Source organism: Camelus bactrianus, chromosome 1 (genome assembly GCF_048773025.1).
Source record: "Camelus bactrianus isolate YW-2024 breed Bactrian camel chromosome 1, ASM4877302v1, whole genome shotgun sequence".
NCBI lineage: Eukaryota > Metazoa > Chordata > Mammalia > Artiodactyla > Camelidae > Camelus > Camelus bactrianus.
Genome location: NC_133539.1, coordinates 59,056,169 through 59,075,092, shown reverse-complemented (window position 1 = coordinate 59,075,092; position 18,924 = coordinate 59,056,169). Strand labels below are relative to the sequence as shown.

The window sequence follows — 18,924 nt, the reverse complement described above, 5'->3', positions numbered from 1 at the left end:
TCCATTTAGGGCCGAGGAGAGCAGAAGAGGTGTGGTGGCAGTCAGATGGATCTGACTGTAAATTCTTGGAGGGATGTGTGGAGATGTCCTTGCTCTTCCTGCATCCCTGGAGCTGCTAGGCGGATGGTGTTCACTTACAACAGCTGGGTCTGCCCTCCGGGCCTGCAGGGTGGCCTCCCCAGGCCCCTCCTGGACCTCCGGCAGAGCTGCTCAGGCCTTGGCCGAGGAGTGGGAGGCCAGCGGCCGGCCAGTGAGCTTTGTGCTGCTCCTGAGAAGTGCTTTCATCTTTATGCCTTATTTCCTGTTGCCCGGGCCAGGCTTCTCTCCCTGGCAAACATTTCTCCCAATCTAATAATGAGGATTCATTTTTGTTGCTGTTGTCCACCAATGATTCATTTTTAATTGCCTTCAGTGTGGGATCTTGCAAAGGCTTTTTCAAAACCTGTGTAAGTCCGTCCTGCAAAACACAGGGATTTGTACAGCACCTACTGTGTGGGAGGCAGTATTCTGGCCCCTTTTGTGTTGTGTGCATAATCCACTTGAATTATGACTAGGAATTTTTTTTTCCTTTTAGAAATTATATTAACTTTTTCAATGGTAGGTTATGTTTGATGAAGTGTTCATGACTTTCTCTTGCATAGATCCTGTCAGATCACCTGCCACAGAAATACGCCTTGGTCATTCTCAGAATGGTAAATTTTTTTTTTCCATGACTGCATTCCAGACTCAGGAAAAACATTCACAATAGACACAGTTGCTGCCCTCCGAGAGCTAGTGTGGGGGAGAGGTGTGTGTTCCAGGAATGGCCTTGGAAGACTTGCTCTGATGAAGGTGAATTTAGGGCACAGAAGAGGTCCATCTGTGGCTGGGGTTGCTTACAGGTGGCATGGAGGGCACCGTCCCTGAGGAGGTGACCTGGAGCTGAGTCACACTGTCCAGATATGCCAGGGGAACTAGGTCAGGAGACAGTGCTGACTGAGGACAGCCTCGGAGTAGAGCGTCTAGGGTTTGGGCCCCGCCTCTCCTCTCCCCACACACTCGGAAAAAGAGCAGGATGGAGTCTTCAGACTCAGTGGCCGTGAGGGCTCTCCCAGGGATGGTGCTAGCTGAGCCATTCATCGGATCCCTGGTTCTGTGGTGACCGCTCCCATCCCCCTTGCCTCCCTCTCAAAATTCCCCACCAGGCTGAGGCTTCTCAAAAAAACTCTGGGAAACAGTTTTTCTTCTGGAGGTCAGGAATAAGCTGTCCCACCGGAAATACCAGATTCTTCAATCTGGGCTAGCCCAGCCCAGGGCCTGCCGGGGCCCTCCCCCTGCCCACGCATGTGGCCGGGGGTCCAGGCCCTGAGCGGCTTGGAAAAGCTGCCTTCTCTGATGCTTTCCCCCCATCAGAGGCGAGGGCTGTGGTCTGCATGCTCCACCTCTCCTGGGGGGTCTCACTACTGTCCTTGCAGTTTGTGGCATTTGGGTTTAAGGCTGCAGGCACCTGGGGGCCTAAAGCTGAAAGGCAATCAAGGATTCGACCAGGATGTTCATTGGGAGTGGGGGATCTGCTGTCAGAGCCATAGCCTCAGACTGAGGGAAATGAGGGAGATGGGGTCTGTTTCTTCTGAGCCTCAAGTCTGGGGGCCAGAGGTCATCTTCCCATTCCCTGCCCTCCCAGATGAATGAAAATTTCTCTCTCTAGAAGATAGTTACCCTCATTCCCCGATTCCTGTGCCTCATGGTTCTCACTCTCATGACACACGTCCTAAAAATCCAACCTAAATCCTTTCTGTGACAGTTCCTGCAAATTCTGTCTCCTGACCCCAGGGAGAAGAGGTCCTGACTCACTGCCCTCCCCTGTGGGAGAGCGTAGTGAGGCCCTTCCCGAAGGGGTGGTAGAAATGAGAGTGTAGGAGTGAGGGGCGCAGATCAGCTGTCCTGCCCCAGGGGGTCAGTAGGACCAGGTCTCCCTATCTAAGATTTTACTCAGGTGCCGAGAAGTAAAGAGAACTATTATGTCTCTGCATTCTCTTCCAGCCTCAGTGAGGTTCTCTGGCAGAACTGACGTCGCCCTCCTCTCTCTGAGTATCCTTGGATTTGTTAGTCACATCTATGCATCTGTCTGATGGGGGTGCTGGTACTTTTGAGACCAAAGGCCCTCTGGGAGCAGGGCCTGTTGGCCTCCCTCCTGGCCATGCAGCTCCACCTGTACACCTGGGATGCACACAGCTCAGCCCGCTCAGGGCCAACGGCTTGTGCTGCATAATGTGGTGGTAAGGGAGGTGGCCAAAAGCAGTGGCTCCAGGCGGCAGGATGCGTGCGGCTCTGGCTCTGTCCTCTTCCTCGTGTGATGACGGCTGCCCTGACAACAGGGCAGCTTTGGGCAGGACGCCATGCTGCTGGCTGGTATGTGTATCTGATGGCAGGAACTAGGGGACTGCTGCCCTCCTGTCTGGCCCAGCAGTCCCAGTCCTCAGCTGGCCCATCCTCACACTCCAAGGGAACCACCCAACCCAGGGAAGTAGCAAAGCCTGGGATGAGAGAGTTAGAATGGGTGAGGACCAGAATCCTGTGCATGCCCAGTCTGACCAGAAGAGGTATGCTTGGGCAGGGGTGGACTCATGGGAAAGAAGTCCATCCCACCCCTCTCTGAGGGGACCAAAACACCCTGCACTAAGGGAGACAGCCCCCCAGCACCCTTCTCCCAGCCCAGGGCCCCTCATTGTCCATAATTCTCAGCTCAGATACCATTTCTGGAAAGCCAGCTCCGGGGTTTCAGGCTGATCACCGTCTCCTCCCAACTGATCTTCCCACAGGCCAGTGTCCCTGCTGAACAGGGGCTCCTGCCCTCGCCCACCCACTTCTTTGTTCAAAACATCCTTTTCTAGGATGCATTCCCAGAATCAATGCTGTGCGCTGGGCGGAGCATCCTCACCTACCCCGTCCCTCCTGTAGTCTGTGCACTGTGCCTGACTGCTGCTTGTCTCTCCTGGTGATGCGCAGTGTGGGCGCCTGTATGCATCTGCCCCTTCTGTTGCTCTCCAAAGGCAGAGACTATTTTTTTCTCTTCTTCTTACCTTTCCCTTATATCCCCATAAAAGAACTTGCTGGAAGTGGGGTTGGGTACCAGCAGGTAGTGTATTTAGGGGTCAGTTATTTTGGACCTGAGTTTTCAGCAAAAAAGTGCCCTGGCTTTGGTGGGGAGCGGGTGTTGATTCCCACAGGGCCTCTGACTTCCAGGCTTCCAAGGCTGCCCATGTGAGTAATGCTTGCCTGTGATGCTCCAGGTGTTAGGGCACGGATTGAACCCAGACCTGGTCTACTAAACAACTCTTCCTCTTCCTCTTCTTCCTCAGGCTCACTGTGCTCCGTTTCCATCGAGAAGGCACTGCCTGAGGACAGAGGTTTATACAAGTGTGTAGCCAAGAACAGCGCTGGTCAGGCCGAGTGCTCCTGCCAAGTCACCGTGGACGGTAGGTCGTGCCCACCCATCGCCGCCACACATAGAGTCCTGCTTCTCAGCACTCCCTTCCTACCATTCCCGAACAGAACTGCACCCAAGGCTGCCACCCCTACTTAAGGCATTTGCTTTGTGAATGTCAAGCCATCTTCTGCAAAACAGTGAGACAGGAAGGAAAGCAGGAACTCTACTTGATGGTCCCTCCCCCGGCTGGGAGTAGGGCTGCTCATCTTGTCGGCCCCCCTCCCCAGTCCTGACCCCAACATGCCAGGCAGGGAAGCCGGACACAGGGCAGGAGGAGAAGAGACACACCCACAGGAAAATGACTACATAGTATTTTACAAGCCGCAGCAAACAAGTGTCAGTGCTGGCAGGACAGACCCTTGAGGAGGAGGACGGAGAGTGGGGTCCCTGTGGGGACACTTCCTCTGGAAGGTGAGTTGGGGCTGAGTTTTCGGGGAGAGGGGACAGGCCTGCCTCTGCAAGAAGAAATAAGTAATCATAATACAGCAGAGGAAGAGGGAGAGACATGTGGGGACAGAGGTCTGCCAGGTCTGAGTGGAGTTCCGTGTGAGGAGGGGCAAGTCCACGCTGTGAAGCGTGGGGATTTGTCCTAAAGAAATGCAGGCAGTGTATTTGTGACTCTCCTTTCTCTCCTCAGGATGGAGTGAGAACTAGAGACTTTGGGGTGGAACAAACCTTGTGATGGTTTAGGGTGGGAAACCCAGGCCATTCAGGGAGGGAAAGCAGCCCTCGTAAGGTTCCCTGCTCTACTTAGGGCCAAGCAGGACCAGACTACATTTTAAGACTTGCAATCCAGTGCCCTTTCTGGATTTTTATTTTGTTACTTTCCTGGAACTGTATAAAAAGGTAGTTTGGGGAAAACAATCTCTTGCCCTTGAAATGCCTGGTTCGTAACTATTGGTGACACGTTAAAAGCTAGTGTCCAAAAAAGGCATCTTGAAGACTAGCTTTGTGGTTCCTCTGACTCCTGAATATAACTACTTGGTTCTAAAACCCTAGCCTGTCTCACTGCCATTCCACAGGACATGGAATCATTGTCCCTACTCTGGATTTTGTAATATGATTTCCTGATCATAAAAGCTGAGATCTGTGATACATAATGAATGGGAGAAAAGAAAAGACAGTCTTCAAAAGTCTCAAACACACACACACACACACACACAATGGCAATACAAACTAATTGACAGTAGCCAACAGTAAAGCTGACATTGCAGAATACTGTGTGTATCTCCTCGGAGTTCGGGGAGTGCGTCTGTCACAGGGGCTCTCTGAGTCTAAGGGAGCAGATCTGATGGATCAGAGTGTGTAGTCAGCTCAGCAGAGGCTTGGAGCGCTTGTTCTGAGGCTCCGGGAAGGAGCTGCTGTTAGTGATTCCTCCTGTCACCACTCAGGTCAGAGCCCTGCTTTTCTCTAGACAGATGCTGCCATTTAAAAAATAGTGTTTCTGGGAACTTAACCCCATACTTGGGACCAGTGCTGGTTCCAACCGATCTATGAGGAAGCCCTGCCTGCTAATGAGGTCATCTGCTTTTGGAATCCCTGGCATCTTTGGGTCCTATTTACATGGCTAGCTGAAGGCAGGAGGACAATTCATTCTCCTTATCTGCAAAGTGTCAGCACCTTTTCCAGAAAGAGCAAACAGTTTATTTTTAAAACCTAACTTTGTTTTCAAAATAAAATTTCCTTTCCCCCAGTACAGAATACTCTGTGGGGAGGGGGATTCTTTTTTGTCTCTGATTCCTTCAGAGGGGCCTCTGTAGGGTTTGGCCTCAGGCTGCAGTTTGGAAGTTGGGTCTTAGGAGGAGAGCTAGGAAAGGAATCAGAGGAAGACCAGCTGAGATAACAGGACTGACTCCTGTTTTTCAAAGAGATAAAGGGCAGCCCCTTCCACACCCACTCTCTTCCCTGTTGCTATACAAGATCTGTCCACACCCTGCATGTGAGTGGCCTTCTTGCCACATTTAGCGTTATCTTTCCATCAAAAGCCACCTCTGGGCAAGGAGTAAAGGACTGCAGGCTCCTGAGCATCTTTCCCTGTGCTCCTCTCAGCTGAGTAGGCTTTAGGTCCTGGTCCGTCCCCAGTCCTCTCAGAGAGGGTCCCTGGGGCAGTAGTACCTGGCTTGGAGATCCAATAGATCCATGCACCCTTTGATGTTAAGGCAATATTTTGTGTGTTTGTGGATTAGAGCATTTTTCTGAAGAGAGAGTTTATAGTTTTTAATCAAATTCTTTAAAGAAGTCATGAATTAAAATACAATAAAGAACCGCTCGCCCTAAGAAGCAACCCTGACTGAATTTTCAAGTCCCATCATTGTGTGGGGCCATCCGTCTTTCCACCTATAAGCTGCCCCCTGGACCTCTGGATAGAACGATCCTACATCCCTCCCAAGGGGCTGCAAGGTCCCTCCGCACTCAGGGTGAGGACCACAGCTGATGCTGATGTCAGGCTGGCCCTGCATCGTCACTTGCTGTCACTCACCCAGCCTGTGCCAAACACCATTAAGACTATACTTCTGTGGCCAATATAATGATGTATTTCAAGACCTCATAAAAATGACTGGCTCATCGGCTGTTCGCTATTAGCCACACTACTTCCCTCTTATAGGAAAGACAGAGGGAGGTAGCTTTCACAATGCAGCACCTCTGGCTCTTTCAGTCATGCTGTTTGGGTTGTTTCTGTAAAGAAGAGGTGCTCCTGTGCATGTTCTTAATTATGGTCCTACTGCTGTCCTTTCCAAGCGCCGTAGCAGGCATGTCAGCTTGTACCACAGAAGGCAGTTGAAGCCTGGAGTGGGTAAGAACTTGCCAGAAAACTCACCCAGTAGGAGAAAACACTGACCTTCAAGGCCTGCCATGGCCAGAGACTTTTGTGCATTTTTAGTTTATGCAACAGATGAGCAGGGTATCTTTCTCAGTGGGAAAACCGAGGCTCAGCGAGGGTCAGCAGCCCTTCCCTGGTCACAAAGACATTACGCAGGAGATCCTGTGTCTCTGATCCCGAAGCCCAGGCCCTTCAAGTCACCCTGAGCAGGGAGTCACAGCCTGAGTTACCCTGGCAGGACTTGAACCCAGGTGTGCCTTGTTCCAGTGTCTGCACCTTTCCACGACCTGCAGGGCCTCCCTGTCTAGTGGAAAACATGACAGTGTCCGCTATCCAAGAGATCTGGGTCTCCCTTAGGGACAGCCCTTCCTGCTGGGAAGTCCTTCTGCACCTCTGGCCTGAGTAGCCCATTCCCTCTCATTCAGACCCAGGTGAGAAATGAGGAGGCAAAGCCTTTTGTAGGCCCCAGTGCCAGGACAGGGCAACGCAGGTGGCCCTTCCCAGACACCCAACTGAGGGCATGAGGCCTCAGCTACCAGTGAGGCCTGGGGCTTCATAACCATGGAGGGTGGTACATGTGTGTGGTAGAGGGTGGCGTTCCACTGGGCACCTGCACTGTCACTCATCCAACTGGTATGTCAGTGCCCACTCTGCCAGGCAGTGCTCCTGGGGCTGGAGTTAAAAGCAGTGAACAAAACAGAGATTCCTATTCTCAAGGACTTTACATTTGAGTGAGGGAGAGACAAAAATATGGATGAACAGATATGTCATGTGATCTCAGGCAAAAACACGTGCTTTGAAGAGAGCGAAGCAGGGTGTTGGGGGAGGGATGCTGTTGTGGGAGAGGGTGTGGCCTTTCTGAGGAAGAGGCATTTGAATAGGGGCCTGAAGACTTATGGGAAGGAATCTCAGCAGGAGGAAGGAAGAGGTAAGGAACCGGAGCAAAGCCCTGAGCGAAGCTTGGGCCAGAGCACTCCCAGAAGGAGGAGCAAGGAGACCAGGGTGGCCGAGCCCTGGGTTGGGAGCAGAATGGGAGGAAATGAGGCTGAGGAGGACCAGCGTCCAGATCTGCAGGGCCTTGCAGACCATGACCAGGACACTGGATTTTATTCTAAGTGTGATGGAACAACACTGGATGCTGTAAAGGACCACTTAGGTAGGGGCCAGACCCAGGAGGGGTAAGAGGGAAGGCAGGGAGAGCAGATGGGAGTTTGCTGGGGTGGCCCAGGCAGGAGATGATGGCAGCTTACACTCCACGGAAGAGGTGGGAAATGATCAGATTTACCATATTTTGACAGTAAAGCAGATAGAATTTTCTGATGCATTGCAAACAGAGAGAGAGAGACAGCGATGTCAAAGGTGATCCTTGGTTTTCATGGGGGAGCGCAAGTCAATGGTGGTACTACCTACTGAGATCAGGGGGTGGGGGAACAGTCAAGAGTTTCGTGAAGTGAAGTTTAAGGATATCCATTAGACATCCAAGTGGGCATGTCACATAGAAAGGCATTTAGATGAATCTGGAGTGGAGGAGGGAGGTCAGGGTTGGAGGCAGGATATGAGGAGCCATCCACATGAGGCCACTGAATGCCCTGGGGTTAAATGTCCCTAGGGGTGGATGTGGATGGAGTAGGGAAAGAGAGACTCCAACACAGAAGTAAAGCAAGACGGAGGTCTGCGAAGGAGCCTGAGAAGGAATGGCCACAGTGAGACAGGAAGAAATCCAGGAGAGAGAGGAGTCCCAGAGGCTAGATAGTGATCATATCAATAAGAAAGGAATGATGGAGATCAGCGCTTCAAATGCTTCTGCCAAGTGGAATAAATGAGCCTGAGCATTGGCTGTTGGATTTGGTAACTCGGAGATAACTTGTAACCATGACAATGAAATTTAAAGCCTCATTTGAGGTGTACAGAGACCAAGTGATGTACTGAGGGCCACACAGCTAATACCTAGCTGGGTGGGAATTTAAACTCAAGTGTTGGCTCCAACCACTGTGGTCACTGCTGTCGTGGCCAGGGAGCCTCTCTGATTATGGCTAAGCTGACTTTGACCCACTCTTCTTTTCTTGGCTTCTGTCTGCTCCCACTTTCGTGATTATTCTTTATATTATCACAGCCAGCTGATGTGTATTAGGCTGAACTAAATAAAATTGCCCCTTCAGTAGGTCAGAAACACTTGAATATTGGCAAGTGGTGGTTCAACCTGAAACAAGTGTATGAAACTTAGCATCGTGCCAGGCACGGACTGAGGACCCAGTAAATACCAGCTCTTACCCCACATCTCATTCACTCCTCTGTTGATGTATTATTATTCCCATTTTCCTGGTGAAGAAGGTCAGGAACTAGCCCAAGGACTCACAGTCACCCAACTGGAAAGCCAGAAAGGCACTTATCCTAACCAGAGCTCCCTCCCTCCTGATTATGCTAGCCTGCTGCTTGTTCCCAGGCAGAGAGAGAGGCCAGCCCCTCTGCCCTGCCTATGCATGGGGCTCCTGGAAGCTCAGACCCCTCCCAGAAGCCTCCCAAGACCTTATTCCCCCTGCCTAGGGTTACCTCTCTCGGGGGAGAGAGAAGAAATGCTGCCTTGGAGGGCTGAGCCCAGAGTGAGCCGAGGAGTGGAAGGGGTGAGGTGTTGTCCATAAAAGGACACGTTTTCCTCTCTATGTGGAGGCCCCCCACCTCCACACACCGCCACCTTCCTCCCCCATGCTTCTCTGGGGGCACAAGAAAGCCAGCAAAGGACTCCAGCCCTGGGGCCCAGATCTAGAAATGGAGTTCAATTTCATCACAAAAACTGATTAAAATAGACAGAAAATACAGACTGCTCTTAAACTTTTATTACTATTATTTTTATCCCCTGGACAGCCGTGTGAGCACAGAGCTGTTTCTGATTAAGCACATGGTTGTGTCCCAGCCCACTTCTTCCTGCAGTTCTCACGGATGTCTGGTGGCTCGTGGCGCAGCACAGCCCCCAGGGGGCGGGGGCGCTGCAGAGGGAAGAGGGGGCTCGGTCCCACCCCTGTGGGTTTCCAATTCTGGGTGTGTGCCTGGTTTGACAGGGAAGCTTGAGCCCCTTTCCTCACCGCCAGATGGAAAGATAAGGTGCAGAGAACGTCTACAAACAACGCTTAAAGCACATGACAGTGGTGTACTTACTTGTCAGTGTAAAGCTAGCACTCAAGAGCTGTGGAGGGACGCAGAGGCAGGAAACATGCAGTAGGGGCAGGGCAGGGAGGGCTTTCTGAAGGTGGAGGATTTTAAAGCAGATTTGGGAAGGAGGCAAGGAAATGTGGCGAACAGGAGAAATGAATGAATAGGTAAATGATGGGTTTTCTGCCCTGCATTCTCTCCCTTGAGCCTTGTAAGACTGTGAGGTGGAGAAGATGAGTGTCATTCCCTCAGTATAGATGTGGATCTAGAGACCCGGGGCAGCTGAAGTGATTTGCCCAGGATCCCAGGACTGTTGATGACAAAGCCTAAACCAGAGCCCTCCTCTCTCTGTCCCTGCTCTAACACGAGTGGAGGAAGAGCCCAACACCCCCTACCAAGGAGAGCAGGAATCTCAGTCCCTGTCTCCCTTCTTTCAGGAACCCTGAAAGAAACTGGGCCTCTCAGCATCCCATCCTTTGCTTGCTCATGCCTCCGTTTACCCATCAGTTAAAAAAAAAAACAATCTCAATCCTTCTTTATCTCCCTCCTCTGATGCCCCAACACCGACCTGGAAAAAGACAGCAAAAAGAGTGCTGAAGCCAAGGAACAGGGAACTGTCCAAACATACTCTGCCCACTCCTCCTGTTCCTGAAAAGGGGGAAAACAAACAAATTTCTGGGTGCGCCTTTCTTTAAATTGTCATCGGTGCTGTCAGAAGGACTGGTCTTAAAGGAAAAGAGGAAGGAAAGGCCTGGTTTATGGCTTCCTGATCCACAAATATCAAGGGAAGCAAGGACAGGTTTTCCTGACTCTAGGAATAGTCCCTGAGGCCCTCCTGTCCCCCACCCCACCTCTACATGCCCTTGTACACACACACACACACACACACAGAAAATGAAATCATCCCCTTCCCCATGGGATGTCCTGCTCCTCCATCCATGTCCACATGGAACCTGGGGTGTGGGTGGCCCACTCAGGAGACAGGACACGGGCCATGTCAGCTACGGATGGCAGGACCCCGACTCATCACCTGGGGCTCTTTTATGGAAGGTGGCAGGGTAGGAGGGCCGGGTTATCAAGTGCTGCTTAAAGGGATCCTTTCCAGCTTTGTTCTCTCAGCCCCATCCCCTGTCATATAATGCTAGGAGGTTCTACTTAAGGATGACACTTAATCATTCCTGTAATTACATGAGGACAGCTCTTGGCCGACTGCAGTAGGGAATTGTTCCTGCAGTCCTGCAGTCCTGCAGTCCTGTGAGCCTCGGAGCTGCCAGGAGCCTGGACAGTGCCTGCCTCGAGCCTCTGTTCCCGGATTACCCAGCTAATGGAGAGTGGGCAGGCTTTGGGTTGGGAAGGAAGCCGACTGGTGTGAAGGAATTTATATGGACAGACCCACATTCTGGAACAGGAAAGGGACCCAAATGCCATATAGAAAGAACAATGCATCCAGATGGAAGCACCAGGAGTCTGCTTGCCGGGGAGTGTATGTGCCCAGCCCCTAAAGCCCCAGGAGCCCTGTCTAGGAGACAGCGCTGCTGCTAGCAGCCGGACTTTCCCCACCTTGGAGGCGGGGACAGGGAGATGGCCCTTCCTCCCCAGCCAGGCCACAAGAATGTGGCCAAGCCTCAGCTGGAAAGTCCCACCCCTCCTTCTCCCCCTGTGCTTCCTCTTCAGGAGCAGGAAAAGGATACACAGGAAGTGGCTCTGAGGGGGAGGCTCCCCCCAAGCACGCTCCCTGAAGAGAGCTTCTTGTGGGGAAGATGCTGGAGTGTAGTGATAGCGGTGCAGCCAGCCCCTTCTTATCCTGCTCCCTGGGTGATTTCCCTGCAGCTTCCTAGAGTCCAGTCTCCTTGGGGCCCAGTGAGGGCCTTTTCTGCCCAGTTGAGCCCAGCACGATGTTACCCCACTGCCCCGGCACCGTCCACACTTGGTGTGAATGTGAAAGAAGAGGGAGAGGAGAGGGCAGGCCTGAGGAGCCGTGCGCTCATCCCCGCAGGATTTCAGCTCTGCCCGGAGGCTGCATCTGTGGGGCTTCACTGGACCTGCTCTGGGTGGGGACGGTGCAGAAGCCCCCACGCCGGGTCCAAGGCTTAGTCCAGAGTGGGTGAGGCATGCCGGCCTGGAGGGCTGACCGTCAGTGCCCATCTGTACAAGGGAGTCTGAGAAATCAGAGGCTGCAAGCCCCCCACCAGACCAAGAGCAACAACCCTGTCCCCACTCCCTGTCCAAGAAGCCTCTCTACACAGAGCAGTATGCTTTCGGAAATCCAGAGTGTTTAGCCTGAGTGAGTTAAGACTCAATGAAAGGAAAAGAAGGGGAGAGGTGAGCAGAGGGGTGCCTGCTGTCCCCAAGTCTGGCCAATGATGTGATTCTGGCGGCCTGGGCCTGCTGCCGAGGAGAAAGCATTAACTAGCGCCCTCCCAGCATAGCCTGTCCACCCGTCTTCAGCACAACTGCTCTCCACCTGATTTATAAAGCCTCGCGGACGGACCCTCCTTCTTTGGTGCTCTTGTGAGGAAGGTGCTGGCTGCAGGCACCATCTGCCCGGGGGTGCTGAGGGCCCTCAGAGTGGAGCGGGAAGAGGGGACTATCCCTGCGGTTGAGGTGGGCTTTCTACTGTGGTGCCTCCTCTGCTCCTTTCCCTGGGCAGCTGCTGACTCACACTGTTGCTCATTCTGTTCCAGATGCCCCCGCCAGTGAGAATGCCAAGGCCCCGGAGATGAAAGCCCGGAGGCCAAAGAGCTCGCTTCCTCCCGTGCTGGGAACAGAGAGTAAGTACTTGTTCAGCTCTTCCAGGCAGACCCCGGGCTGAGGGCCAGCATCGGAGGCTCCCACTTCCTTGCCCGTGCTCCCCGGAGCCTGGCCCCTGCCCTCACCCTGGTGCCCGATGAGCTCCTGGTGACCAAGCTGGTGGCCTTTTCTCACCCTTCCCATCTCCCTGCAGCCTGAGTGGTGTTACACCTCCCCGTCCTCTCTCAGTCTCACTCAGGCCCCTGGGAAAGCTCCCGAATCTCCCCCAAGTGAGTCTTTCCTGCCTGGTGGACCTTCCTACATCGTGGCTCTGGTTGGAGTGCCCAGTGGTCTCCAAAGCCCACCAGTCCCGTCCAAGTGACCTTCCCACACGGTGCTGCCTGGGCTCACCCCGCACATCCAGACGTCCAGCCTCAGTGGCTCTTTCCACGTGCTGCCCCCAGCTCCTTTACCCCCATCCTATCCTCAAGCCAAACTGAGCTCCTCCTCGTGCACCGGACATCCCTGTGTTCCTCCCTTTGTGCCTTTACTCTGGCACCTCTCTCGTGGGACAGACTCCCACAGAAAAGGCATCTCATCCCCAAGTTTGTCCTTGCTGCAGCTGAGTGGAGCTCTTCCCTCCAGTGAGCACCCCCCCAGTACCCCTTTCTGCCATTGACTGTCTCCTCCCCAGTGTCACGGTGACGTGTCTGTGTCTCAGCCCCCTTCCTTCTTTGTGAGTTCCCTGGGCCTCTTACTGGGCCAACTCACACATGCACCTTTCAGGATGATGGTGCCATGCCTGTTCACAGAAGAGCTTTACCAGCATCTATTGGAACCAACTTATAGCTGTGGTCTTAATAGCCAAGTGGGGAAGGGGCTTCCACTGTGACTCTGTACAGTTGTTTCCCTCTTTTGGGATCTCCGCTTCCCCTAGGGCCCCCTTATCTTTCAGGCCAGGGCCTAGGGTTCTCAATGCTTTTATGGGCCCACAAAAATATTTCAATATCTTATAAAATCAGAAGACTACCCATACTGATAAAGGAAAGTGAGCTAGGTTAATTCAAAGGCTGCCTCTCTTCTTCCATTACAAGGCGGTGTTCTATAGCTTAGTTTTATTCCCATCTCTTCTTATCAAAGCAACATACTTATCTTCCCAATGAGGAGCTTGGGTTCCTTGCACACATACCAGCCAGGCTGTCAGGGGGATGCTCAGCCTTCAGGATGCCAGGGCAGCCAAATGGGAATGATAATTTTTTATGGATAACCACTGGGGAGCCTCAGATTATCAAGGGTGACGTTTAGTAAGCTCTTGGAAATGCATAAACAATTCTAAGAAAAATCTAGTGAGAATTGGGTTAATGATTTTGCCTTCCAAAAGGATTTCTTGTGCCTGTGCTGTTAGTTCTGGGGAAACGTCAGCGGAAGAGACGTGGGATCTTAGAAGAGCACCAAGTGATGGTGAACTAGGGTCCAATGTGGTTGTTCGCCTCTCATGGGGGCAGAAGCAGGAGCGTGTGGAGTTTGAGCTGGGAGGCTAGCAGCCTCCTGTCCTCAGCTGTGGCACGTCCATTCCAGTGAGATCCCAAGGGAAGTGAGATGGAGTCAGAGGAGAGCAGTAAAAGAGGAAAACAAGCTAGAGACAGTGAGCAGACCCGGGACTTGGGCTCAGTGCCCTGGAGAAGAGAGGGCTGTGGAAAACCCCGGTCAACTTGTTATCCTGCAGTTCTGGGGCAGGGCCTCTCAACCCTGGCTGTATATTAGGTTCACCTGGGGGGCTTTTACAAACACTGCTGCCCGGCCACACCCTAGACTAATTAGATCAGAAGCTCTGGTGCTGGGATCCAGGCCTCAGTACTTGTTTAAGTTCCTGGGCCAGTCCAGGGTGCTGTCAGGCAGGCTGGTAGCCAGCTGTCCCAGGGGAAGCCTGGTGCCCTTGCACCGTTGGTCTTGAGAAGCAGAAGGGGGCTCCTCTACAGCCTCCGTTAAATGTGGAACCGCCTCAGGGTCCCTCAGGCCCAGTCTTCAGAGTATCTCCATCACCTGCCTTTAGGGAGGGAGCAAATGCTCTGTGGTGGAGGCTGGATGCCAGAGTTCTTTCCCCTCCAGAGGGAGCAGGGATTGGGGCTCGGTTGGAGCTGCTTAGGGGGAGGGGAGGGGCCGGCTGAAAATGCTTCATCTCTGTAGCAAATACATTCGTAACTGCCTTAACTCCAAAGGACACTGCTTGTCTGTGGAAGGGGAATTTCAGTCTGTGTACAAAGCCTTCAAGTTGGAGTTACAGATACCTTACTCCCAAAAGAATGGAAGTGTGTGTTTCCATGTACAGTGATGACCATGTTGAATCCCTCTGCCAGCCCACTTCCTACCCGCCCATCACCACAACCTGTCACCCTCCCCACCCCAGATGCTGCGAGCATTAGCAGGGTGGCTGCCATTGCTCCTCCACCTGCTTACACAGTGTGCTCGTGTGCTTCAGAAACCTGCAGAGTTCCCTGGGTGCCTGCACAACACCATGGGGCTTCCTTCCCAGCAGGCTCTGAGAAGGCGGCCTCCCAGAGAGAAGAAATGAAAGGGCTATCTTTTAGGTCTGCACCCCCAGTTCTTTTCCCACTTTGGGGGATTAATGTATTATTTATGAATTATATATAAGTTAAACATGCATGCCTTGTTTAAACTTTTTAAACAGTACAGAAATATACCAAGGATAATGTGAAAGCTCGCTTTCATCTTACCCTTAAGTCCACTCACCTCCTCAAATTTGGTCACAATTACTTTTTTCTGAATATTCACATATACACATGCAAATGTATCCATTGGGTTTTTTTCCCCACAGAGATGGAATTACACAGTCTGTCCACCTCTGCAACGTGCCTTTTTCTCTTAGCATTGCCGTCCCCCGTCCCAGACACCTCTGATTCCGTGAGAAAGCCCAGATTCTCATGTCGCTGAGTGGTCTGGCTGTGTATGTGTGTTCATGTTTGTCAAGAGCTGGGAAGTACCTAATCTAACCAGGAAATCCATCTTTCCTCCAGTGACCAAGGGAAGGCTGAGTGGTTTCCTTGTCAAACAGATGGTAGCCAGATCACTGTCTGTGTGCCCTCCCCTCCCCAGCTCGGAATTTCGGTCCTGTGAGGGAGCTGTCAGGTGTGAGAGTGGACAGTGCTCATCCACACTGGCCTGAGGGGCCCTGGGGACCCCGCCACCGCTGAGCTCTGGGGAGCATGAGGGAAACACCAAGTCAATTTGCCCCATCCTGAGGGGCCAGATGAGGGAAAACTGATAAAAGTACAAGTCGACCTACCAGACACCAGCTCGCAAGTACAGGCATGAGTAGGGGGTGGTCTGGGAAGATTTCAGGATGAGGGAAACTCTAGGCCAGGTTCCAGGTTATGAAGGAGAGGAGGAATGTGCTTTGGTTGAGGGGAGGGGAGACAGGAGGGAGAAGCTGCACAGGAGCTGCGTGAATATTGTTAGGCCGCCACTTAGGGGAGCATCTGCTCGCCATACAAACAAGAGTTTCTTGGGCACCCACATAGACGGCAGCATCTTAGGTGCTCAGTCCATGTCACTTCAGGCATGTCTCACTCACCTGAGCTACAAGTGGTTGTTCCCATTTTACAGATGGGCAAAGCTGAGTCTTAGAGAACTACGCTGTCCTGCCCAGAGTCTCACAGCTAGTAAGATGGGGAACTGTGAGGGCAACCCTGATCTACATTCCTCCCACACCGCCTGGGCCTCGCGCGGTCTCAGGGCCATCCCTTGTGCTGTCCACACAGTCTGGGCAGTGCCCACCAAGGGGCAGAGGTCTGGCTGCCGTAAGAGCTGGGGGGAAAAGAGGGTGACAGCCGGCATGTGTCCCTGGACCTTGAGACCTGTCAGAGTGCTTGCCTGCATACCTCTCAAAGGGAATTTTTTTTTATAACTTTGATATAATTTCAAATTTACAGAAAAGGTGCAAGAATAGTACAAGAAACTCTTGTACACCCTTTACTTAGAATCAACAAGTATTTACATTTTGTGCCATTGTTTTATCATTTTCTATGTGTAAACTCATACATATATTCACCATTCATCAAATACTCATATCTCTATATATAGTGTGTGTGTATATATATATATATATATATACACACACACTATATATACACTGTATTCATGTATATTCACCAGTCATCATATAGATATATTTGTATCTGTACATATATGTATATATTCACAATTTATGAATAGAGACTTCATGCTCTTGGCCTCTAAATATTTTATGTGTATCTCCTAAGAATATAACCACGATGCAGTTATTAAAATCAGGACATTTAACATTGAACCAATGCTGCCATTTAATCCACAGTCCCATATGCAATTTTTGTCAATTGTCCCGATACCCTTTATGGCTGCTTTCCCCTCTCTTTGCTGGAAATTTAGTGTCAGCACTCCTGGAAAATGTTATGCCTTCCTCTAGCTCAGAGTCTCCCACCTCTGGAGAAGGAACAGGAGAGAAGTGTTTGGGCCCGGGGGAGAAGCATCCAAGACTCTTGCACCTGTGGTGGGTGTGAGGGTGAGGGTGGGAAGGCAGCAACACCTTCCTCCTTGGACCTCCAGATGCCTGTTTACTGTGCCCGGTTCTGGGCACTGTACTGGCCCAGCGCCCGGGGACAGGGCATAGCCAGGCAGACCCTGAGCTAGAGAGCAGGGGAGGAAAGACCACTTGTTCAGTTAGAGGCAATCTTAGAGAATACAGAGGGGTGCTGCCAGTGCCGTAACAGGCTCCGGGATTCCTCCTGTCGGTCTGCAAAGCTGATGATCTTTTAGAGAAGAGAGAGAGGAACATCTGTAGGGCACTTTCACAACGAGAGGACAGGAACCAGGGCCTGTCATCTCTGAAATTTCAGTGCCTAGTCTAAAGTAGGGATATAATAAGTATTTCGTTTTTCAGATGTATTTATGAGTTCCTGTGCTTCTGGGACCTGGGGATGATGTAGATGGAACACCCTTTTGTATACCATGCCTGGCCTTGGCCTGAGCTTTACCTCTGACGTGGGTCACTCACTACTATCTCAGATGATGATGCTTTTAGATATCTTTGCCTTGATCTCCTGTACGTCTCTCTCTCTGCAGCCAAAAGTCGGTCTTTGAAAGCATCTTTGGGTAGCTAAAGCAGTGTCCAGTTAATCCTGAAGGGTTTCTCCAGGGTCAAATCTTCCTTTTAAATACTCTTTCCAGATTGGGGGGAATGTTACATCCTGATAGGATTCAAAGGGCTGGAAGGAAGTGCTGGAGGGGTTAAGATCTGGCACCAAGACTTGCTTGACAGGGAAACATGGGGGACCCTGGAAGAGAAGCTTGGGTGTTTCCATGAATGTCTTTGAAAGCTGGCACCAGCTCCCAGTTACTCCCAACCAAAGTATTGGTCTCTGAGGGGTGGTGGTGTCTCATGTCACCCTCCATCACACCATGCATGTGGCCCTGTGCTTCCACCCCTGGGCTGCACATCCACTCCTTCCAGTCTTCCGCAGAGGGGTCCTCCCCAGGGAGAGCCTGGAGGATACCAGTCAAGCAACCCTGGCACTGCTGTCACAGCCACGCTGGGCTGCCTCTTTCACAACCGTCCTGACGCTTTGTGTCCTGGGGACTTCAGGATGGGTGTTTGCAGGAACAAGAGAAGCAGTGTTCCTCTGGAATCTTCTTGTGTGACAGCCTTTGCTGTGAGGGCATGTGTACAGGAAATTTGCCCAGAGATGTTCATTCTGGGAAAATGACCAATATTTTTCCACAAGTTTGTAAAGATGTGCTGGAAGGGGCCTGACATGTGTGGTGGGGAGTCGAGCAGGGTAGTGTTGAAGGGTTTTCAAGTCACCCAAGCCTGAGCCTGCTCCAGTGTGGACAGTGGGATTCAGCCTCCCATGCCCATGTCCTCACTGCCCTCTCCTTCTCTGACACAGCCCTGCAGGGTGGGTGCTCCCTCCACACACCCCTTCAGGAGCCTGTGGCAGAAAGTTAATGCTGATTTTGGGATCGTGAAGGGTTTGATGTCTACCTTTAGTTAACTACCTAAAAAGGGAAATACCCCCAGAGAGGCGGAGACCCAGGGACCTCCCTGTACCGGAGGCTGTTCACACCACCTCCCCCAGCCCCCTTGGCTTTCCTCAATCTCAGACCCTTTTGAAGCTGTGAGACCCACCTTCAGGCTCTATGAATCCCTCCCACTTGCTGGCTCTAATCTTCTTGCCCTCCTGATTCACTGGAGAGGGGGACTCATGTGTCTTCAGACTGAACAGTCTGGAAACTTCTGTGGGGTGCCAACCTCCTCCTTCCCGGGGCAGAAGGAAGGTTCATGAGGCCAGGACTCCGTAGGTGCAGGCTGGGGCAGAAGCAAAAGATGGGTTACCCAGACAACTGGAGGCTGGCCTTCCCAGCCCTGCTCCAGGTTTCCCAGGAGGCTTCTAAATTCAGTGCTTTGATTTGTGATGTTTTTATTGGGCTACTTCGCTTCTTCCAGTCTCACTCAGTCTTCTGTCTGGGGGGTAAGGCTCAGCACTTGGCAGCCTTCATCTTGTTGCTGACAGACCAAGGGGCCCTCTCCTTTTTTTTTTTTTTTATTTTAATTAAAAAATTTTTTTTTCATTTTTCAGTTTTCTTAGGTAGAATTGTTACAATATGACTGCATATATACAATATATTGCAGATAAATACATATGCACAATATACTGCACATATTTTTAAAATTTACATACATGTACTGTTCATTGTTTCTAAG

General features: G+C 51.7%; 1 protein-coding gene across 4 annotated transcripts in view; it reads left to right on the top strand.

Annotated features, from left to right (window-relative positions):
• MYLK (myosin light chain kinase) overlaps positions 1-18,924 on the top strand; it is a 173,618-nt gene that overhangs the window by 98,738 nt on the left and 55,956 nt on the right. For 2 of the 4 annotated variants that reach the window (XM_045507222.2, XM_045507221.2), the window contains exons 17-18: positions 3,342-3,458; positions 12,122-12,208. In XM_045507222.2, the coding sequence (XP_045363178.2) occupies positions 3,342-3,458; positions 12,122-12,208 (204 nt within the window). Of the gene's footprint in view, positions 1-589; positions 693-3,341; positions 3,459-3,835; positions 3,881-12,121; positions 12,209-18,924 lie in introns of those variants that run through there. The other 2 variants (XM_045507223.2, XM_045507224.2) reach the window with 2 other exon arrangements.